We start from the raw sequence: 18,544 nt of genomic DNA on the forward strand, positions 1-18,544 counted from the left end.
GAGATGAAAAAGTGTCAGTGAAAAAGAATTATTTACTAAACACACGTAAATCTAATATTTTATGTTCAAATAAACCCAAAAAATAGGCTCACCTCATCGAACAAGACTATGAGGAAGGAGAGAAGGACAGGGGACTGATGGAAGGAAACAGGATTGAAGGAGGTCAGATCAAGGAAAATAAATGATAAAAGGAAAAGGGAGAACAGGAAGTAAAAAAAGAAAGGGAGGACAGAGGAGACGATGATTGAGTAAAGGAGAAAATAAAGGCTTTAAGGAGGTAGGAAGGAGGTGGCTCCTCTCCATGAAAGGAAGGCGAGGACTTTCAGACGTTCCGGTCCTTCATCTCACAGGAACGTCTGCTTCTCTTTAAGGTGGAGAAACATCTCTGAGATTCAGCCGCTGTAATGGGAGTGATGATAAGGATGTTCAATAGTCTCAGTCTCAGAGGAAGTCTGAGACTGGAGGTGGTCCTGCTGTAGAACAGCTTGGTATCAAAATAGTGCTCCCAGCAGCCCTCGAACTGGAGACTGTCATGGTAGTCTAAGGAGCTTGGAAAGAAAAGCGTCTCGACTTCTTGAGTTGCTTGAAGACGTTTCACCTCTCATCCGAGAAGCTTCTTCAGTTCTAAGGATCAGTGGTGGAGAGTCCCAGATTTAAACCCAGTGGGAGTTTCCCCCCAAAGAGGGACAAAGGACCCCCTGATGATCCTCTACCTAATCACATGAGCCAAGGTGTGAAAGCGGGTGTGGGTCCCAATCAGCCAGGGTTTTGGGTGAGCTCATTGTGAAACCTGGCCCCACCCTATCATGTGATTTCCTGAGGTCAGATGGCCCAGGATGTGAGTGGGCGTTAAGGCGTCTGGGAAGGGATCTCAAAACTGGATTATAGATGGCAGACAGTTGGTGTCGTAAACCACCGCCTCTGTTCAAAGGTGGTCGCTCACAGTGGACGTAAATGGCTTCTTTCACTCCTCTTTCAAACCATCTGTCCTCTCTGTCCAAAATGTGAACGTTGGCATCCTCTTTCGAGGATGCCAACGTTAGTGGCGGCACCATACCAGACTGTGATGGAGGAGCACAGGACAGACTCAATAACTGCAGTGTAGAACAGGATCAGCAGCTCCTGTGGAAGACTGTACTTCCCCAGTTGTCTCAGTAAGTACATCCTCTGCTGGGTCTTTTTGAGGATGGAGTTGATGTTGGTCTCCAACTTCAGGTCCTGGGAGATGGTGGTACCCAGGACCTTGAAGATCTTCACATTCGACACAGGGCTGTCTGATATGGTGAGGGGGGGCAGAGTTGAGGGATGTCTCCTGAGGTCCACTGTCATCATTTCGAGCTGATTGGAGACCAAAACAGCTAATCAGATTTTTTTGCATCCAAGTCTGTGATTGGCTGGTTTTGTGGCACAAATATAACGGTGTACAGAAAGAGTTGAACGCGCAACAGCAGAAATGTTGAGAGCACGAGCAACACATTGCAAGCAAGTGCAAATGCAAAAACTGAGAGAGAGGGGCTGCTATTGTGTGTGTGTGTGGATAATAGCAAACACTGAAATACATTTTTTGCACGCAGTAATGCATTTTGTTCACTCAAATTTAGCTTTTCTTTGCTCAAAATAAATTTCTCTTCAAAATGCGAGACTTGCACATGCAATTTTTTTTACATGCGCTCAGAATAGTGGCACAAAAATAATGCCATACATACCAGTTGGTGGCGGTAATGTAACAGTTACTTCTTTCCCAACCGCCAATAAAAATCAGAAGGTGCAGCTTTCCGCTAAGAATCGGGTAGTGACAGACCCGCTTGACCGCGGTGGGAAGTTTGAGCGTACTCTGAATCAGATCAGTAACTCGTATGCGACTGATGAAGTATCATAAGTAGTGATGGGCAGATGAAGCTTCATGAAGCGCTGAAGCTGGTTCACTCCAGCACAAAGCGTCTTGAAGCTTCATTTGCTCTAGTAGGACATCTACTGGACGTAAAAATATTAGTTGGCATGAATTTGAACAGTGTGGCATTTTGCACACAGCCTGTAAATGTCAACAACAAAAGGAGTGTGTAAAACATGTATATTGTAGTGATGGCAGTATACTGTGTATATTTATACTGGGAGTATGGAAAATGATCATTTGGAAATGCTTAAAATGGATCATTTACTGTGAAGTGAGGTGTGGTTGGGGTGTGGACAGTGGTGGTGCTTTTGTAACGTTGAGGTATGGACAGCTACACTAAATTGTCACTGCTTTTATGGCCTTTTTAGTGGGGAGAACATATCTAGGATTTAATGATTTAACAAATCTTTTAAATCCTTTGTCCTCCACAATGCTAAATGGCTGGGAGTCCTCAGTCACCATGCTAACCAGGTCTTCATCTATTTGAGATTGTTCTCCTGAAGAAAGACAATAAAAACAAAGCACAAATATAAATAGCACACATAACTTATTACAGTTGTTTAATATTGTTATATCATTTAGTAACATTACTGCATGCTATGTTATCATGGCATTTGATGGCTCACCTGGTCTTGCTCCACAATCGGTGTTCCCCTTATTCTCATAAGCTCTGTAGCACCTGAGCATGGGTGAGGTGTTGTTGTTATATCCCAGCTCCCTGGCACATAGCAAACACTTCACCTTTTACAAAAGTAAAGACAGCTTAACATACATTGTATTGCACCATCAGTATTATGAAAATACATCATCTGTAGAAATGTACATACCTTGTTGGGAGGAATAAGATCAAAATGTTCCCACAAAGGGGAGGACATCCTCCTCTTCTTAGCTGGCTCCATCCTCTCCTGACTTTCTCTCCTCACTGTCATAAACCTCCAAACTGTCTCCAAACTCTCACTAACCGTAACTCTCCATCAAACACCCACATTTTGAATGAAGTCTGAGGGGTTTATATCGCTGTCATAGCTCGCGGCAAAGTTCGAACCACTTCATGAACCAGTCACGTGGTACAGCCGGGCAGCGATGTCATCATTTTCAGCTCCTCCCATAAGTGAAGCGAGCCTCGTTACCGTCGACTGTTTTCTGCAGTCATTGCTCGTTACGCGCATCGCGGAAACGCCCCCTCCATTACTCGACACAAGCTTCGAAGCCTCGAACGTCACATCACTAATCATAAGTACGCATGAGAGCAGAAGCAGGAAATGTGAAGCCGAGGCAAGGTGGGTGTTAACACAACAGTCTTGTTTTCCTGCCAGCCTCTAAGTCAGGGAAGTCTTATGGAAGAGGAAACGAGCTTTATTGATCATATATACAATCGTACAGAGTTGCGGGCGAAGCCTGCAGGGCTTGGATGTTTGGCATGGAGGGCTTAGCCAGGACTTGTGATTTCCGCTCCACAGGTGTCTGGTCTTCCCACTACACTGTCCAGCTGCTGCGCAGTATAGTTCACCGAATTTACGAGGTGCACTAAAAGCATGATGAATCTCAACCGCATATTGAACCGTAGCCTGCATAACCATACAGGTACAAAAAGGAAGAGAAGTGAGACGCGCCAAAATAAAAGCAGGATATTGTGCGTGTGGCGCTTCGTCTAAGGAGCTTGGAAAGAAAAGTGTCTGGACTTCTTTAGGTTGCTTGACGACCCTTCAGCTTCTTCAGTTCTGGGGTGTGGCGCTTCATTTTCTTCCTGTTTGTTTGACTTAACAGACTTGCTTGTACTGGCACTTTGTTCTGAGTTCACCGTCAGTGTTTGTGGTTTGCTTCTCAGATTCATGATGAGTGTTCCTGTAGAGGAAGAGACAGATAAACCAGAGTCTGCAGGGTCTAGCAGTCTGCCCATAAAGAGTGAACAGTCCAAAGGAAATTTCCTAACCTTCAGTATTGAACCTGGATCTGGAGACAAAAGGTAAGAGAACTACTGCTAACTCCTTTACGATTTATGTTCATTATTTCTATTCATTTTTTGTTCTCAATGGTTAACTTTATGTTAAAATATTTCCTACAAATATTTGTATTGTTGTATGTAATTTGAATTCACAATGCAGGAACTCCAGCAACACTTGAGGGAAGATCAACAACTTTAATAATTGACCAATGCGTTTCAGATTGTGGCCTCCATCAGGGTCGTCCCTCAAGTGTTGCTGGAGTTCCTGCATTGTGAATTCTTTCATCCTCTCCATGCACCTTGGAAGTAGATGAAGTTGTGTCAGAAGTTTTTGATGTAATTTGATTTAAGCAATTAAGTAAATGATGGAAATACAAGAACACAGCTTTGCTGTTTCTACGGATGTGGTCCAATCTCCAATTCCGCACTAATGAATAAATGGTGTGGAAGTGGAGCGTGGCTTTCCTCATATTCCACAACATGCTTCATTTCTTTGCGATCACTGTCGCCCGGCTTGCAGCTGCTGCAATGTAACTGTGTAAACCTCAAATATCTGCTCAGTTTCTCAAGACACCACATATTTTCAAAAGCGCTCTGACGTTTTCGGAGACGTCCGTTAACCACCAGCTCGATAGCTAGGGCGATCGTGGCTCAAGAGTTGGGCGTTCGCCTTGTAATCGGAAGGTCGCCTTGGTCGTTGTGTTCTTGGGCAAGACACTTCACCCGTTGCCTACTGGTGGTGGTCAGAGGGCCCGGTGGCGCCAATGTCCGGCAGCCTCGCCTCTGTCAGTGCGCCCCAGGGTGGCTGTAGCTACAATGTAGCTTGCCATCACCAGTGTGTGAATGTGTGTGTGAATGGGTGAATGACTGGATATGTAAAGCGCTTTGGGGTCCTTAGGGACTAGTAAAGCGCTGTATAAATACAAATAAATATTTACCATTTACCATCTAGCTGGGGTACTAGAGCTGGTGAGAACACCGAACTCCCAGCAAATCGTTTTCAAACCCACCGCTGTCTTTCGCTACCCAGGTTAAACATGATATAGTTTGGATAACATAAAAATGTTATTGTTTGGCTTTTTTCAGTGTTTTATTTGTTCCTGAGTAAATCGGTTTGGCTGAGATTAAAGTTCTAGTTTTTACACAACTGAATAAACGGCAAACAGAAAATGGATTAAACAGAAGTGTGAGATGAGAAGTTAGCACATACCTTAAACACTTCAAGCTGTAAGCTAATGATAGTTATATAAGAGCAGATGCGTGCTGGTGCAATGAGCTGTACGTTTTATGTCCAATGGGTGCATGATCTGATTAGTCGACTAATCACAAAAATAAAAGGTGACTAGTCGACTATCAAAATAATCGTTTGTGGCAGCCTTAGTTCTACGTAGCAAAAAACCCAAGCCACTTTTGGTGTACCATCTTTTCCTCAGTAACGATCAGATATTCATTCACAGACATTTGAATGGTAATCGATGAGTTTTTTGCGTGAAATGAATGAAAACATGGTTGTTTTTGCAGAAATCAGAAAATACCATATCCAGTATCCAGCTCTGTGTCTATCAAGAGTGACAAGTCTAAAGAAGAATCTCCATACTCCAGTAATGAACTTGGACCCTCTGACACAGGGTAAGAACTAATTTCAGAACTGAGTAATCATCTTCTGCAGAGATCAAAAGTTAGAGTGGATAACTATGAAACAATAGGTCTCTCTTCATTGATTTATGCCAAGATTATTTATAAATCACTTTAAAAGCAATAACCACTGAACAAAGTGCTCAAGGGAAAAAAGAATAGAAATGCATCAAAATACACTTTTAATAACTAAATAAAACAAATGTAAAATAAACTATACAATCAATAAAATTAAAATGCAAAATGCAGTAATACAGTACAAGGTACAGTTAAACATGAGTAAAACAAAAGTATAAAAAGGTAAAATAAATGAACATTAGCTTGTCAAACTGGGTCAAACACAAAGCTGAAGAGGTAGGTTTTAAGAAGGGATTTTAAAATTGTCAGTGAAGAGGAAATCTGAAATGGCAATCAATTCCACAATCATGGACCCAGTATGGCAATGCCATGACTCATCTGATCCTCACACATCCAAGAGCAGTTAGTCAGCTGATCTGAGTGACTGGGAAGGACGGTACAAGTGCAGCAGCTCAAAGAGTTAAGTTATGGTAAACCAAGTTGTGATAAAGGCTTGAATTACTGTATTAAAGTGGTCTTTTGTTGGAATGGAATTTATTTTAGCTGATTATCTTAGTTGAAAGAAGCCAGATTTCACCACGACATGAATCTGAATGTCCAATGTATTTATTTATTATTTTTTAAAGCCATTCATGCTTAAGTTTTCTTGAGGTACTCAGCTTAACTCTGTTGTAGGCAACCATCTGATTTAGGGGTACATAAATCTTAGAATCATCTGTATAACAATAGAAAGCCATTTGTGCTTTCTAAGAATGGAACCAAGTAGCAATAGGTACAGAGAAAACAGAGGCCCAAGTATTGAGCCCTGTGGAACCCCACAAGATAAGGGAGCAGAAGATCTGAAATCTTAAAGATGAACTCAAAAAGTTCTCAGAGACAGGTATGATCTGAACCCCTCCAGAGTAGTGGCATGAATCCCAACATAGTGACATTAGAATATTATGATTCACTGGGTCAAAAGCAGCTGTTTAGTCTAAGAGAACTTAGATCCCACCCCTGAATCTGTAGCCAGGAGGCTGTCATAAAAATTGTCAATGGTGCAGCTTCTGTTCTATGAAGAGACTTAATCCAGACTTAAACCTCAAGGACATCATTTGACTGTAAACACATTTTTCCAGAAGAAAGAAAAGCAAGTCTGGAAATAGGCCTGATTCAAATGACTCACGTCTCAAACTGGTCAAAAGCAGCAGAGAGAGAGAGAGAATATAGATTTAATGAAAAGATTGCATTAAAATATTAGAAACTAAAGCATTTTCTAACACAATCCCACAATTTCAGGGGCTCTAAAGTCATTGGACAAATTATATAACTGAAAATAAAATGTTAATTTCTAATACTTGGATGAAAACTCTTTGCTGGCAATGGCAGCCTGAAGTCTTGAACTCTTAAAGTCTTATTGCAAGCCATACACACTGGCACCATCCCACACGCTGGCACCACATTCCGCCGCACAGAAACCTGGTTAGAGCAGGATATTACCAAGCCCAGAATTCCCTCTTCATTTCATGAGTTAATCCAAAGCCAGCTTTGGATGTCGACTGTTTTAACAAGACAAGCCTTTCCCTAGAAAGTTTCCCAATTATTTACAAAGCCCACATTGTTTTTTGGACACCACTTAGACCACCAGCAATTTAAGGAGAACATGCAGCTAAATGTGTCACTCCTGATCCAACTGGGAAGGGGACCAGAGGAGTGACCTTCCTTTTCTTAATGTCTCCTACTCTGGCCCCTATGCCCCCTTCTCACCTTTACTCAGGGGCCTGGCTGGCCATGTGTTTTTCAAAGGTTCGGAGCTGGGTCTCCAAGTCATTGGTCCTGGCCTCCAGAGCTGAAAAAGGCTACATTTATTAGAACTACCAGAATTAACTAAAAGAAGCTGAGGAATAACTAAACATTTTACACACAGAGCAGGAACGTGAAGCAGCGACAGGGGAATAGGCCATGCTGCTAGTGAGTTGACTATGAGCTAAGCTAAGACTAAGATATAATTAGTAGGTGATTCAATTGTGTTTGGTCTTTGGATAAAGCACATGAAGATTACATTAGGAAAGAGTTTTTAATTAAATGAACCATACAAATAAGCTATTCACAACTCTGTTTATTGGAACAGGAAGAGACAGAGGCAATACCAAGTCGAGTGACACCACCAGGGAATATGCAGTCTATACTGCTTAGATTGCCTAGCATCTATGATGTGTTCCACAGGTGGCTGACTGCATTGTGATTCACACTTTTATTAAGTAGATGACATTCGCAAAGTTAATTCTGTTTTTATTCACCAGAGAAAGAGTTGAGAGAAAAAGAAACAACTCGACTGCAGTACCAGCACTACCTGCTGCTCTTCTGTTCCATGAACTCTAGTCTGTCCATCTAACTTTGAGGAAAAATCTTATTTTTAAGTGAAATTAATAAAAATATCTTTGTTTGCAGAGATCAGAGAAAAGCATATCAGGTATCCAGCTGTATGTCTATGAAGAGTGACTCGTCCAAAGAAGAAGCTCCATACTTCAGTAATGAACTTGGATCTTCAGACACAAAGTAAGAACCTGATGTCATGAGAGTGATTCCTCTACAACAAGCAAATATACAATTTTTTGTTTTGTTTTGGGGTTTTTTTTAAACCCAACAAAAAGGAAAATGGTTACACACAAACCAACACTATAGTGCAATGATGTGGTGCAGACATTTACCATCAGTTAACACAGGTATACCATCGCCTCGATGTCCTCCATTGTTGTCTTAGGTTTGTGTCACATACAAAGAACATCATGGGACTTTTGGGCTGCATTGCTATAATAAGCCCACCCACATTGAAGTTTTACTCAGTTGTTGTTATGGAAAACTATCATAGCACAGTGGAGTAGAGTCGAAAAGTTGAGCCGAGCAGGTGATAGTGGAAAGGGGGCATAAGGCTGGACTGTGAAACACCATAGGGTGTTCATCTTTTTTGGGTGATGCTTCTGCAAGCTTGTTCTTTCTGTCCCTACCTTCAGCTTTGTGGCCACAGGTTGGAGTTGGAAATTGATCAGTAGAGTGACCAGTAAATTGACAGCTTTGCCTCTTTCTCTTTTCTCTTTCCCACAAGAAACCTCAGTGAAAGAGTGTTAGAATGACTCATCTTTTTCAGGGAATGTGCCTCATTAATGTTAAGTTCCCATCCTAGGGGTAACCTGGACATAACATGATGCACAACTCCCAACTCCAACCACACCCAAGAAAAGGGCAGCAACACAGCAAATCAAAAGGTCATTCAGCAGTTTGTCAGGGTCAGTAGTGAGAAAAATGCCAAAACAAGAAACAAAAGTCTCTAATATTGCCTAGTGTTACCTAACCAAACATAAAAACAAACAGAAGACAAACCTCTAAACAAAGCCATTAACCAATAAGGAGAAAAAAGTTCAACAAAAAAAAAGCTTTTCACTGTTGCGGCGCTCAATTATATACAATGTAATATTCACAATTAGCTATTTGCAAAAATAATTGGTGGCTTACAATACAAACCACACAACTTGGTCTACTCCTCTTATGGGAGGAGACAAAAAAAGAGCAGACATGATTCTGGATCATAACGATGTTCTTATCCTGCACAAGAATTTGATTTGTAATTTGTACATGCCAGACATACAATTTTGTTTTCTTCCCACTGTGTGTGTGTGTGTGTGTGTGTGTGTGTGTGTGTGTGTGTGTACGTGAAAATTGTGTCAGAGGGAGAAGCCAGGATAATGTTTTTATGTTTTATTAAATAAATATCTGAAGTTTTAAATATTGTTTCCATGAGAATTTTCTTTAATTTTATTTACATCTAAAGCTCACCATGCTGTGAGAATAAAGGTTAGTTAAAGGCTGTTAGAATGCATTATAATGTCAAATCTGGATGTTTTACTAATAAAGAAATGTGTTCAAAGAAAGAGGAAAAGGAGTGGTGTATGTGAGGAGGAGCAGCTGTCCTGCTGTGCTGTGTGTCAGGACGTCCTGAAGGATCCAGTCTCTACCAGTTGTGGACACTGGTTCTGCAGACAGTGCATTTCTGCATACTGGGACCAGCTGGCTTCATCAGAAGACTCCTCTTGTCCCCAGTGTGGAAAAAGATCCAGAACCAGAGCTGGACTACAGACAGCTAATCAGAGCAGCTGTGTACAAAGTAAGACTGAACAGCTGTCTGCTGATGGACTCATTTCTAAAAACCTAATGGAAATATTAACATTTCTCCACAGCAGCACGGTGGCACGGTGGTTAGCAATGTTAGCGCACAGCAAGGAGGTCCTGAGTTCAATTCCACCATCAGGCCTGGGTCTTTCTGTGTGGAGTTTGCATGTTCTCTCCATGTTTGCGTGGGTTCTCCGGCTTCCTCCCACAGTCCAAAGACATGCAATTTGTGGGGATTTATTGATTTAATTGATTTATTGATTAGCATACAAATATAGGTTAATTGAATGTTCAAATTGCCCATAGGTGTGAATGTGAGGGCGAATGGTTGTCTGTCCCTGTGTGTTAGACAGACTGGCGACCTGTCCAGAGTGTACCCTGCCTCTCACCCTATGACCGCTGGGATAGGCTCCAGCTCCCCCATGACCCTGAAAAGGATAAATGGAAGCGAGTGGATAAATGGATGAAATATAATTACTGCGGCACAGATGTTCAAAAAAGTATTATTTTTTTGTTTTATAATAGAACTCCTTTTCTTCATATAAATATTTTAGTGGGATTCATGCTATCATATTTGGTTGTAGAATGTAATATTTTGGGTATGGAACCTATGCAGTTGTGCCAATGCATAAACATACTGATTCTTTTAGAATGCTGGTGGTTCTCTGTGTGTGGAGAGCAGGAAAACTAGAACAAGCAGCATTTGCTCCAAGAAATAAATTCTAAACTTCACTTTCATTTTTAATTGAACAGAGTGACAGAACCTTTTCTAATGTGACTGCTTAGCTTTATGTTTTGAAATAATCCAACATTTCAGGTTCATGAAACTGGAGGAGACACTAAGTTGTTCTCAAGCCAGCTGAGACATATAATCTCTCCAATGAGTCCAGGAACCCTCTGCCATAAGGATATGCCCAAAACACATCCCCTAGGAGGGGTAGAGGAGCTCCTACCTCCTGATCCTAGTCAGATGCCCAACCTACTAAAACTGGCTCCTTTCTATGTGGAGCAACATCTGTACTCAGAATCACTCTCAAATGGCCTCATATCTATTAAATTTAATTCAATTTTATTTATATATCACCAAATCATAGCAACAGTCACCTCGAGGAGCTTAATATTTTAAGGTAAACACCTGGCATTAATACAAAGCAGTGGTGGGCGATATAAACGATATATGATAGAAACGATAGAAATTGAAAATGAATGAACACATGCAGATTGATTCCAAACGGTTCTCATGTTTCCTGATTTTTTTTTTTTTTTTTTTTTCCGATCTCGTCGTTTAGGGACGTGTTAGGTGCCCGGAAGCGTAATATGTTGACAATTTGTCACCTATTGTAAAATGTTACACTTTAGGAGTGAGAAAGTGTTGCATGACAGCCATCAATGAGGTGTGGAACACAGTCCACTCTGACTCAATATTCCCAACGGATGGCTTCCCCTGCCAGATGTTCCCAGTACACCATGACTATATGTTTGGGTACACCAGATCTGTCCAGTCTTTTGCCCACCACCTGATTGATGAGCATATTACCAGGTGGTGATCAGTTAACATTTCTGCTTCACGCTTTAGCTGAGTGTCCAGAACAAATGGCTGCAGATCTGATGATAAAACTACAAAATCAATCATCAACCTGCCACCAGGGGTGTCCTGGTCACATGCATCTCTTATGAACACCCTTATGCTTGAAATTTGTGTTTATTATGTGCAAACTGCCGTTAGCACAGACGTCTGATAACAGAAAACTTCTCAGAATCAGGTCAGGCAGGCTGTTCGTCCTTATTCTCTTGTGGCCTGATTTCAGGGTGGGAACCCCGAACCAATGTTGAAAACACAGTACCCATTCACTGCAATAAGATGGCAATTCACTGAGGAGTTTATTTATTTATTTATTTAGTTTGATATTTATTAGACTGTTAAACACCAAGATTCTGAATATTTTCCTGAAGGATTTCGGTAGTTTTTAAAAGCAGAAATCCACGACAACAGATGGCTATTTTCTGCTTCTTAAACAATGCAGTCCTCAAAAATGTAGTGATGAAGGAACTGAGGCAGTGATCGGTCTGCTGTTTCTGCGTTTTCATGTATCACAAACACTGGTAGACCCCCTGCAGACTGATAGGAAAATTGTATTTATTTTATGTCTTCTAACAAAATTGTTTAATTATGGAAAGAAAAAATAACTCATTTTAGAGGAGTTATGGCTCCAGAAAAGGATGACGGTATCACATTTCTGTCTTTCAGCAAATGTTGGTTTACAGGAGGTTTCAGATGAACATAAAATCAGTTTGAAGAGACGGTGTCAACATGTGCTTGAAGGAACTGATGAAACGGGACCTAAAACTCTCCTCAACAAGATCTACACTGAGCTCTACATCACAGAGGGACAGAGTGAAGAGGTTCGTATCCAACATGAGGTGAGGCAGCTGGAGACGGCTTCCAAAATAGACGCTCTCCATGACACTCCAATCAGGTGCCAGGACATCTTTAAAGCCTTGCCTGATAAACAGAGACCCATCAGAGTGGTTCTGACGAATGGCTTCGCTGGTGTTGGAAAAACCTTCTCAGTGCAGAAGTTCACTCTGGACTGGGCAGAGGGCTTGGAGAACCAACACATCAGTGTGGTGGTTCTGCTTTCATTCAGGGAGCTGAACTTGGTCAGAGATGAGCAGTACAGTCTCCTGGAGCTGATCCATGTTTTCTATCCAACATTACAGAGCGTCACAGCAGAGCAGCTCACTATGTGCAATCTTTTGTTCATCTTTGACGGCCTGGATGAAAGCAGATTTTTGTTGGATTTCACCAACATGAAGCTTGTGTCTGATGTCACACAGAAGTCATCAGTCAGTGAGCTGCTGACAAACCTCATCGAGGGGAATCTGCTTCCCTCGGCTCTCATCTGGATAACTTCCCGACCCGCAGCAGCCAATCAGATTCCTCCTACATGTGTTGACAGGGTAACAGAAGTACGAGGCTTCACTGATGCCCAGAAGGAGGAGTACTTCAGGAGGAGATTCAGTGATGAAGAGCTGTCCAGCAGAATCATCTCCCACATGAAGACATCCAGGAGCCTCCACATCATGTGTAGAATCCCAGTGTTCTGCTGGATCACTGCTACAGTTCTGGAGCACATGTTGACTACAGAGCAGAGAGGAGAGCTGCCCAAGACCCTGACTGACATGTACTCACACTTCCTGCTGGTTCAGACAAAGAGGAAGAAGAACAAATACCATGAGGGACATGAGAAATTGTTTGTTGAGACAAGTCCACAGGAGCTGATGGAGGCTGACAGGGAAGTTCTTCTGAAGCTGGGGAGGCTAGCATATGAACATCTGGAGAAAGGAAATATCCTGTTCTACCAAGAAGACTTGAAGCAGTGTGGTCTGGATGTCTCAGAGGCCTCAGTGTACTGAGGCGTATGTACAGAGATCTTCAAAAAGGAGTTTGGAATCTTCCAGAAACCAGTTTACTGCTTTGTTCATCTGAGCATTCAGGAGTTTCTGGCTGCAGTCTACATGTTCCACTGTTACACCAATAAGAAGACCAAGGTGCTGCAGGACTTCCCAGGAAAAGAAAACAGTGAGGATTTGCAGAAAAATACTAATGGACGTGATAACAAATATGATAGTGATGAAGATGAAAATCACGAAGAATCAGATTATGATGATGATGAGGATGATGATCGAGATAGTCATGATGATTTTAATATAGGTGATTATGATGACGATGATAGAGATGATGATTATGACGATGATAGAGATGATGATGATGATGATGATGATGATGACGATTGTCATGATGATTATGATATAGATGATCATGATGATGATGATAGAGATGATGATTATGACGATGATAGAGATGATGATGATGATGATGACGATCGTCATGATGATTATAATGTAGATGATTATCTCGATATGTATGATGGGGATGATGATTATGACGATGATAGAGATGATGATGATGATGATGATGATGATGATGACGATCGTCATGATGATTATAATGTAGATGATTATCTCGATATGTATGATAGGGATGATGAAGATAAATCAACAAATGATGATTACTTCGAAAAAGAAAGGTACGATGAAAGCAGTGAAGATAAGAGTTCACTGAAAGTTTTCCTAGGCAGAGTTATGGAGAAATCCCTCCAAAGTAAAAATGGCCACCTGGACCTGTTTGTTCGCTTCCTTCATGGCCTCTGTCTGGACTCCAATCACAGACTCTTAGGAGGCCTGCTGGGTCAGACGGACAACAGTTCAAAATCCATCCAGAGTGTCATCGAAAACCTGAAGAAAATGAGTAGTGAGGAAATCTCTCCTGACAGAAGCATCAACATTTTCCACTGTCTGATGGAAATGAATGACCTCTCAGTCCATCAGGACATTCAAATGTTCCTCAAGTCAGATAACAGATCAGAGGAGGAGCTATCTGAGATCCACTGCTCTGCTCTGGCCTACATGCTGCAGATGTCAGAGCAGGTTCTGGATGAGTTAGACTTGAGGAAGTATAACACATCAGAGCAGGGAAGACTGAGGCTGTTCCCAGCAGTGAGGAACTGCAGAAAGGCTATGTAAGTTAGATCACCATCTTTGTCAAAAGAAGTGATTGTGCAGTTAATATTACATAGTGATTACATATGCTCCAGTTACTGAAAGTGGATGGTTATGCACGTATCTATGTTTCTATAAATGAAGGCCATCATATAAGTTTCTTGTTTCTCCAAGAGTGAACAGTTTAGATAACAGTGTAGCAGATTACCACCCCCAGAGTGTATAAATACAGCTCTGCGCCTCTTGTTTTTCTATCTGGGCCACACTAATCCGTTGAATAATCCAGTGAATCGTCTCAAAAAGTTGATTTCATTCTTTTGGATGTAACATTGTCAGTGGGAGAAATGTCTGAAGAAGTCCCTTGGCTGAGGGATGAAATGGTTCTCCTATGGAAAATGATTTTGTTCATTCGGATGATCAAGCATGCGTCAAGACACACTAATTGGTGTTCTCCCTTTCATTCACTGCATCAGTTAGCCAAGTAGCCATTCTATTTGCAATTTTAATCCCACCATATTGATCAGCACTATGGCAAATTAAGTCATGGTTCACTACTCAGAGTGTATGTTCACCAGTAAATTGACAGTGTGTTTCTTGCACTCTTTACTTTAAAAGACTAGTGTAGCATCCATATCACTGCTAATCCAGGAAGACATCTATCATTCTCCCACGTAAGCATTGAAATCAACTGAGTGGCAAAATGGTTGTTCATAGCTGGGGTATTTTCAACCAACCCTAGTCAAGGATTTAAAGAAGGCCAGGCTGATATTTGCTTTCCATTAGCGACACAAAGGCACGGGGAAATAAACCTGTCATCCACTGCAGTGAATAGGTATGCCCACACTCTGAAGTTGCCCTGATTATAAGCCAGTTGTCTTATAATCAGAGAAACTTCAGAGTGGAACAGAGTCCAGCCCTTCTCCGGTAGACTGGTTCCAGAATCTGAGTTGTTCATTAAGCCAAACTTTATCTAGCTAAGCATCAAACATGTGAGATAATTCAATTAAAAAAAATATTCATAATTAATTTTTTCATTACTTTTTTTTCATAAATGGCAGCAGATAACAGTTAATCTATATTGCATTTTTACATTTGTTGTATTAAGATATTAGCCCAACATCTCAATCCGGGTGTTAGAAAGCCCACTGCAATAAATTTAATATTAAACTACATTAATATGTGTTCACAGACTTCATAACTGTGGACTCTTAGACCCTCATTTTGAAGTTGTGGCTTCAGCTCTCAAGTCTGAACCCTCACATTTGACAGTACTGGACCTGAGCAACAACCATCTGCATGATTCAGGAGTGACGTTACTATCAACTGGTCTGGACAGTCCAAACTGTAGACTGAAGACTCTGAGGTGAGGTCATTGACTCCATAGTATTTGCTCTTATAAATTACTTTTGCCCATTGAAATGTATTTTGAGACTGGATTTTAATCTTAACTGTGATTAAGTATGAATTACCATTTTACCTTTTAAAATATAAATTTGCAAGCTTGTAGCTTTGTTATTAATTAACTATTCCTTACTGATCATGCTATAATGTTGGGGAAATAATTTTTCTCTTTTAAAATAGAGTAGATGAAACATACCCACATTCATGCTTATGAATAATGACACCACATACAGTTGTTGTCGAAAGTGTGCATAAACTAAAAAAGACAAAGTCATAGTTATTTTGGGCTTTTAATTATTTATTTGAACTGTTCTTTTACTTGGGTGGAATGATACAGCGTACATCTTTAATGGCTTGAGTACTCAGTGTAGCAGTTTGAGATTTGGATTTTCTCAAATCCACACAGGTTCAAGAGTGTATCTACTTTATAGGCTTAAATACGTACACACCCCACTAATATTTGGTTAAATGTCCATTAGCAAGGTACATCTTGACCAGATGCTTTGGTAGCTGAAAACACGTATATGGTATCATTCTGAATGGATATTTGACCACTCTGCATGGCAGAAATATTACAGTGCATCTGCTGGCATGGACCTAGTTTTAAAGCCTAGTGCAAAAGTCTTCAATAGGGTTTAGGCTGGAGCTTTAGGAAGCGTAATGTTAGCCCGCTTCATCCATTCCAACAAAAGTCTAGTTGAATATGTTGGGATCATCTTCACTCCTTAGCTCTATAGTTCAATCTTTGTCTTGTCTGACCATTTGGTTTTTCCATGTAGTCCTATGCAAATTTCAGTCGATGTTGAAACTGTCGATTTTGGACCAGAGGCTTCTTCCTTTTTCCTCTCAGTCCTTACCAAAATAAAATTGGCTTAATTGTGGACATTGACATGGGTGTTCCAGTTGTTTCCAGTTAATTGAAAGGCTTGAGCTGTGGTGGTTCCTGGATTATTATTAGGGATGCACCGATACCACTTTTTTGGGAATACGAGTACAAGTACTTACATTTCAGTACTCGCTGATACCGATACCGAGTACTTAATAAAAACATGATTTAAATTTACAGGTAACAGCTTTAGTCCTATAATTTAACAAAAACAAACAAGGGACTAGTTTGGAATTAAGAACATTTATTTAAAATGAAAGCATGTTGTATGCAACACATTACAGAATAAATAATTATGAAAAAAAAATGTAAACAGTGACAGTGCAACTCAAGTATCTTTTTCAGTTTGTTGTAAACTCTCCCGCTTTAAACAACACAAGGGGCATTAATAAACATCTTTGCTATTTAGTGCACAATATTTGAATAAACTAACAACATTCACCAACATAGAACTGTGGCAGTCAGTGCAACTGAGGTAGGTATTAACATTAAGTCTAAGACGACTCACTTAATGGAGAGAAAAAGTGAGTGGCAGGGTTTTTTTTAAAGAAAAAAAAAGATCCACTCCTCACGTGTTAACCTCTTCAACATGTCAATGGCTGTGAACAAAGACAAACCTGTAAATAACTCATGAAAGAATAAAGTTACGTTGAAACCAAGGACACCGTTGTTTTTCTTGTGACATTACCAATAAGTTTGATGTGTCACATGGCCCCTGACCCTTGTATCCAAGATGGCCGACTTCTAAATGGCCACCATGGTCACCACCCGTCTTGAGGACTTTGCCCCCTCACATATACTAATGTGCCACAAACAGGACTTTGATATCACCAACCATTCCCATTTTATTACGGTGTATCCATATAAATGGCCCACCCTGTATAAATAAAACTGAATAGAACTGACCTGAGGTATAACAGGGTACGCACACAGATGAGTCATCTCTTATTGTAACCCTTAAATAGTGGTTATTTACTGCTGCCTTAAAGGCTGTGGTACACAGCCCATTATTAGAGAGAGAGATCATATTTAAAATTATATCAGAAATCAATAGATGTAGTGTAGGATAAAGTGCATGTAAACTTTTGACCACAGTGTACAATTAACAAAGGTGACTGCTATGCTTTACAAACACTTTTACATTGTTCATCTTCTACAGTGATTTTCTACAGTGAAGGACAAGATTGTAAACACTATTACAGGACAATGTTTTTAGTGTAATACACATTTCCTTTAAGTGAAGACTGAATTACTTTCTTTCTTTCTTTTAAGGTTAGTTTTCTGTAGGTTATCAGAAATCAGCTGTGCTTCCCTGATTTCTACTCTGAAGTCCCGTCCATCACATCTGATAGAGCTGGACCTTAGTTACAATCACAAGCTACAGGATTCAGGAGTGATGCAGCTGTGTGGTTTCCTGGAGGACCCAGACTGTAGACTGAAGACTCTGAGGTTAATGCAGTATATTATTCAACTTTTCTATATATTGCAAACAGCTGTGTTTGAGGTTAACTTTAGTTTCAACCTGGTGCTTCTAGATGCAGCACGTTCTGTTTACTGTAAATGCTCAAATTAATTTGTATGAAATAATGTGCTTTTCAAAGTATGTTTGGGAGGTTTAGCTTTAACACCTGAACTTTGTGCACAAAGACCCACATAAGAACTAAAAACTAACTTTATCGAGCAAAATTCATTCTCCTTTTCAGGCTCAGTTGGTGCAGCTTGTCCAAGATCAACTGTGCGTCTTTGGGCTTAGCACTGAAGTCCAACCCCTCTCATCTGAAGCATCTAGACCTAAGTGGGAACAACCTGCAGGATTCAGGAGTGATGGAGTTGTGTGGCTTCCTGGAGAGCTCACGCTGTAAACTGGAGACTCTGAGGTCAGTCACCATGTATTAGTTGTGCTTGGATGAATGTCACATACTGATGCTAATCTGCAGACATAAGGCTGATATTAAAATGAGCCAAATTGAGGATCTACATGGTAAATACAGTTTTC

The 18,544-nt window shown here is 40.7% G+C and overlaps 1 protein-coding gene across 1 annotated transcript; it reads left to right on the forward strand.

Moving 5' to 3' along the window:
- The first annotated feature begins 3,055 nt into the window (after nucleotides 1–3,055).
- LOC100707056 (protein NLRC3) lies at nucleotides 3,056–15,573 on the forward strand. Its single transcript, XM_025905303.1, has 7 exons — nucleotides 3,056–3,174; nucleotides 3,723–3,860; nucleotides 5,361–5,468; nucleotides 7,983–8,090; nucleotides 9,458–9,693; nucleotides 11,947–13,116; nucleotides 15,451–15,573. Exons 2-6 carry the CDS (start codon nucleotides 3,727–3,729, stop codon nucleotides 13,113–13,115), a joined length of 1,755 nt encoding a protein of 584 aa, XP_025761088.1. The 5' UTR covers nucleotides 3,056–3,174; nucleotides 3,723–3,726; the 3' UTR covers nucleotide 13,116; nucleotides 15,451–15,573.
- The last annotated feature ends 2,971 nt before the right edge of the window (nucleotides 15,574–18,544 follow it).

Source organism: Oreochromis niloticus, linkage group LG3 (genome assembly GCF_001858045.2).
Source record: "Oreochromis niloticus isolate F11D_XX linkage group LG3, O_niloticus_UMD_NMBU, whole genome shotgun sequence".
Lineage (NCBI taxonomy): Eukaryota > Metazoa > Chordata > Actinopteri > Cichliformes > Cichlidae > Oreochromis > Oreochromis niloticus.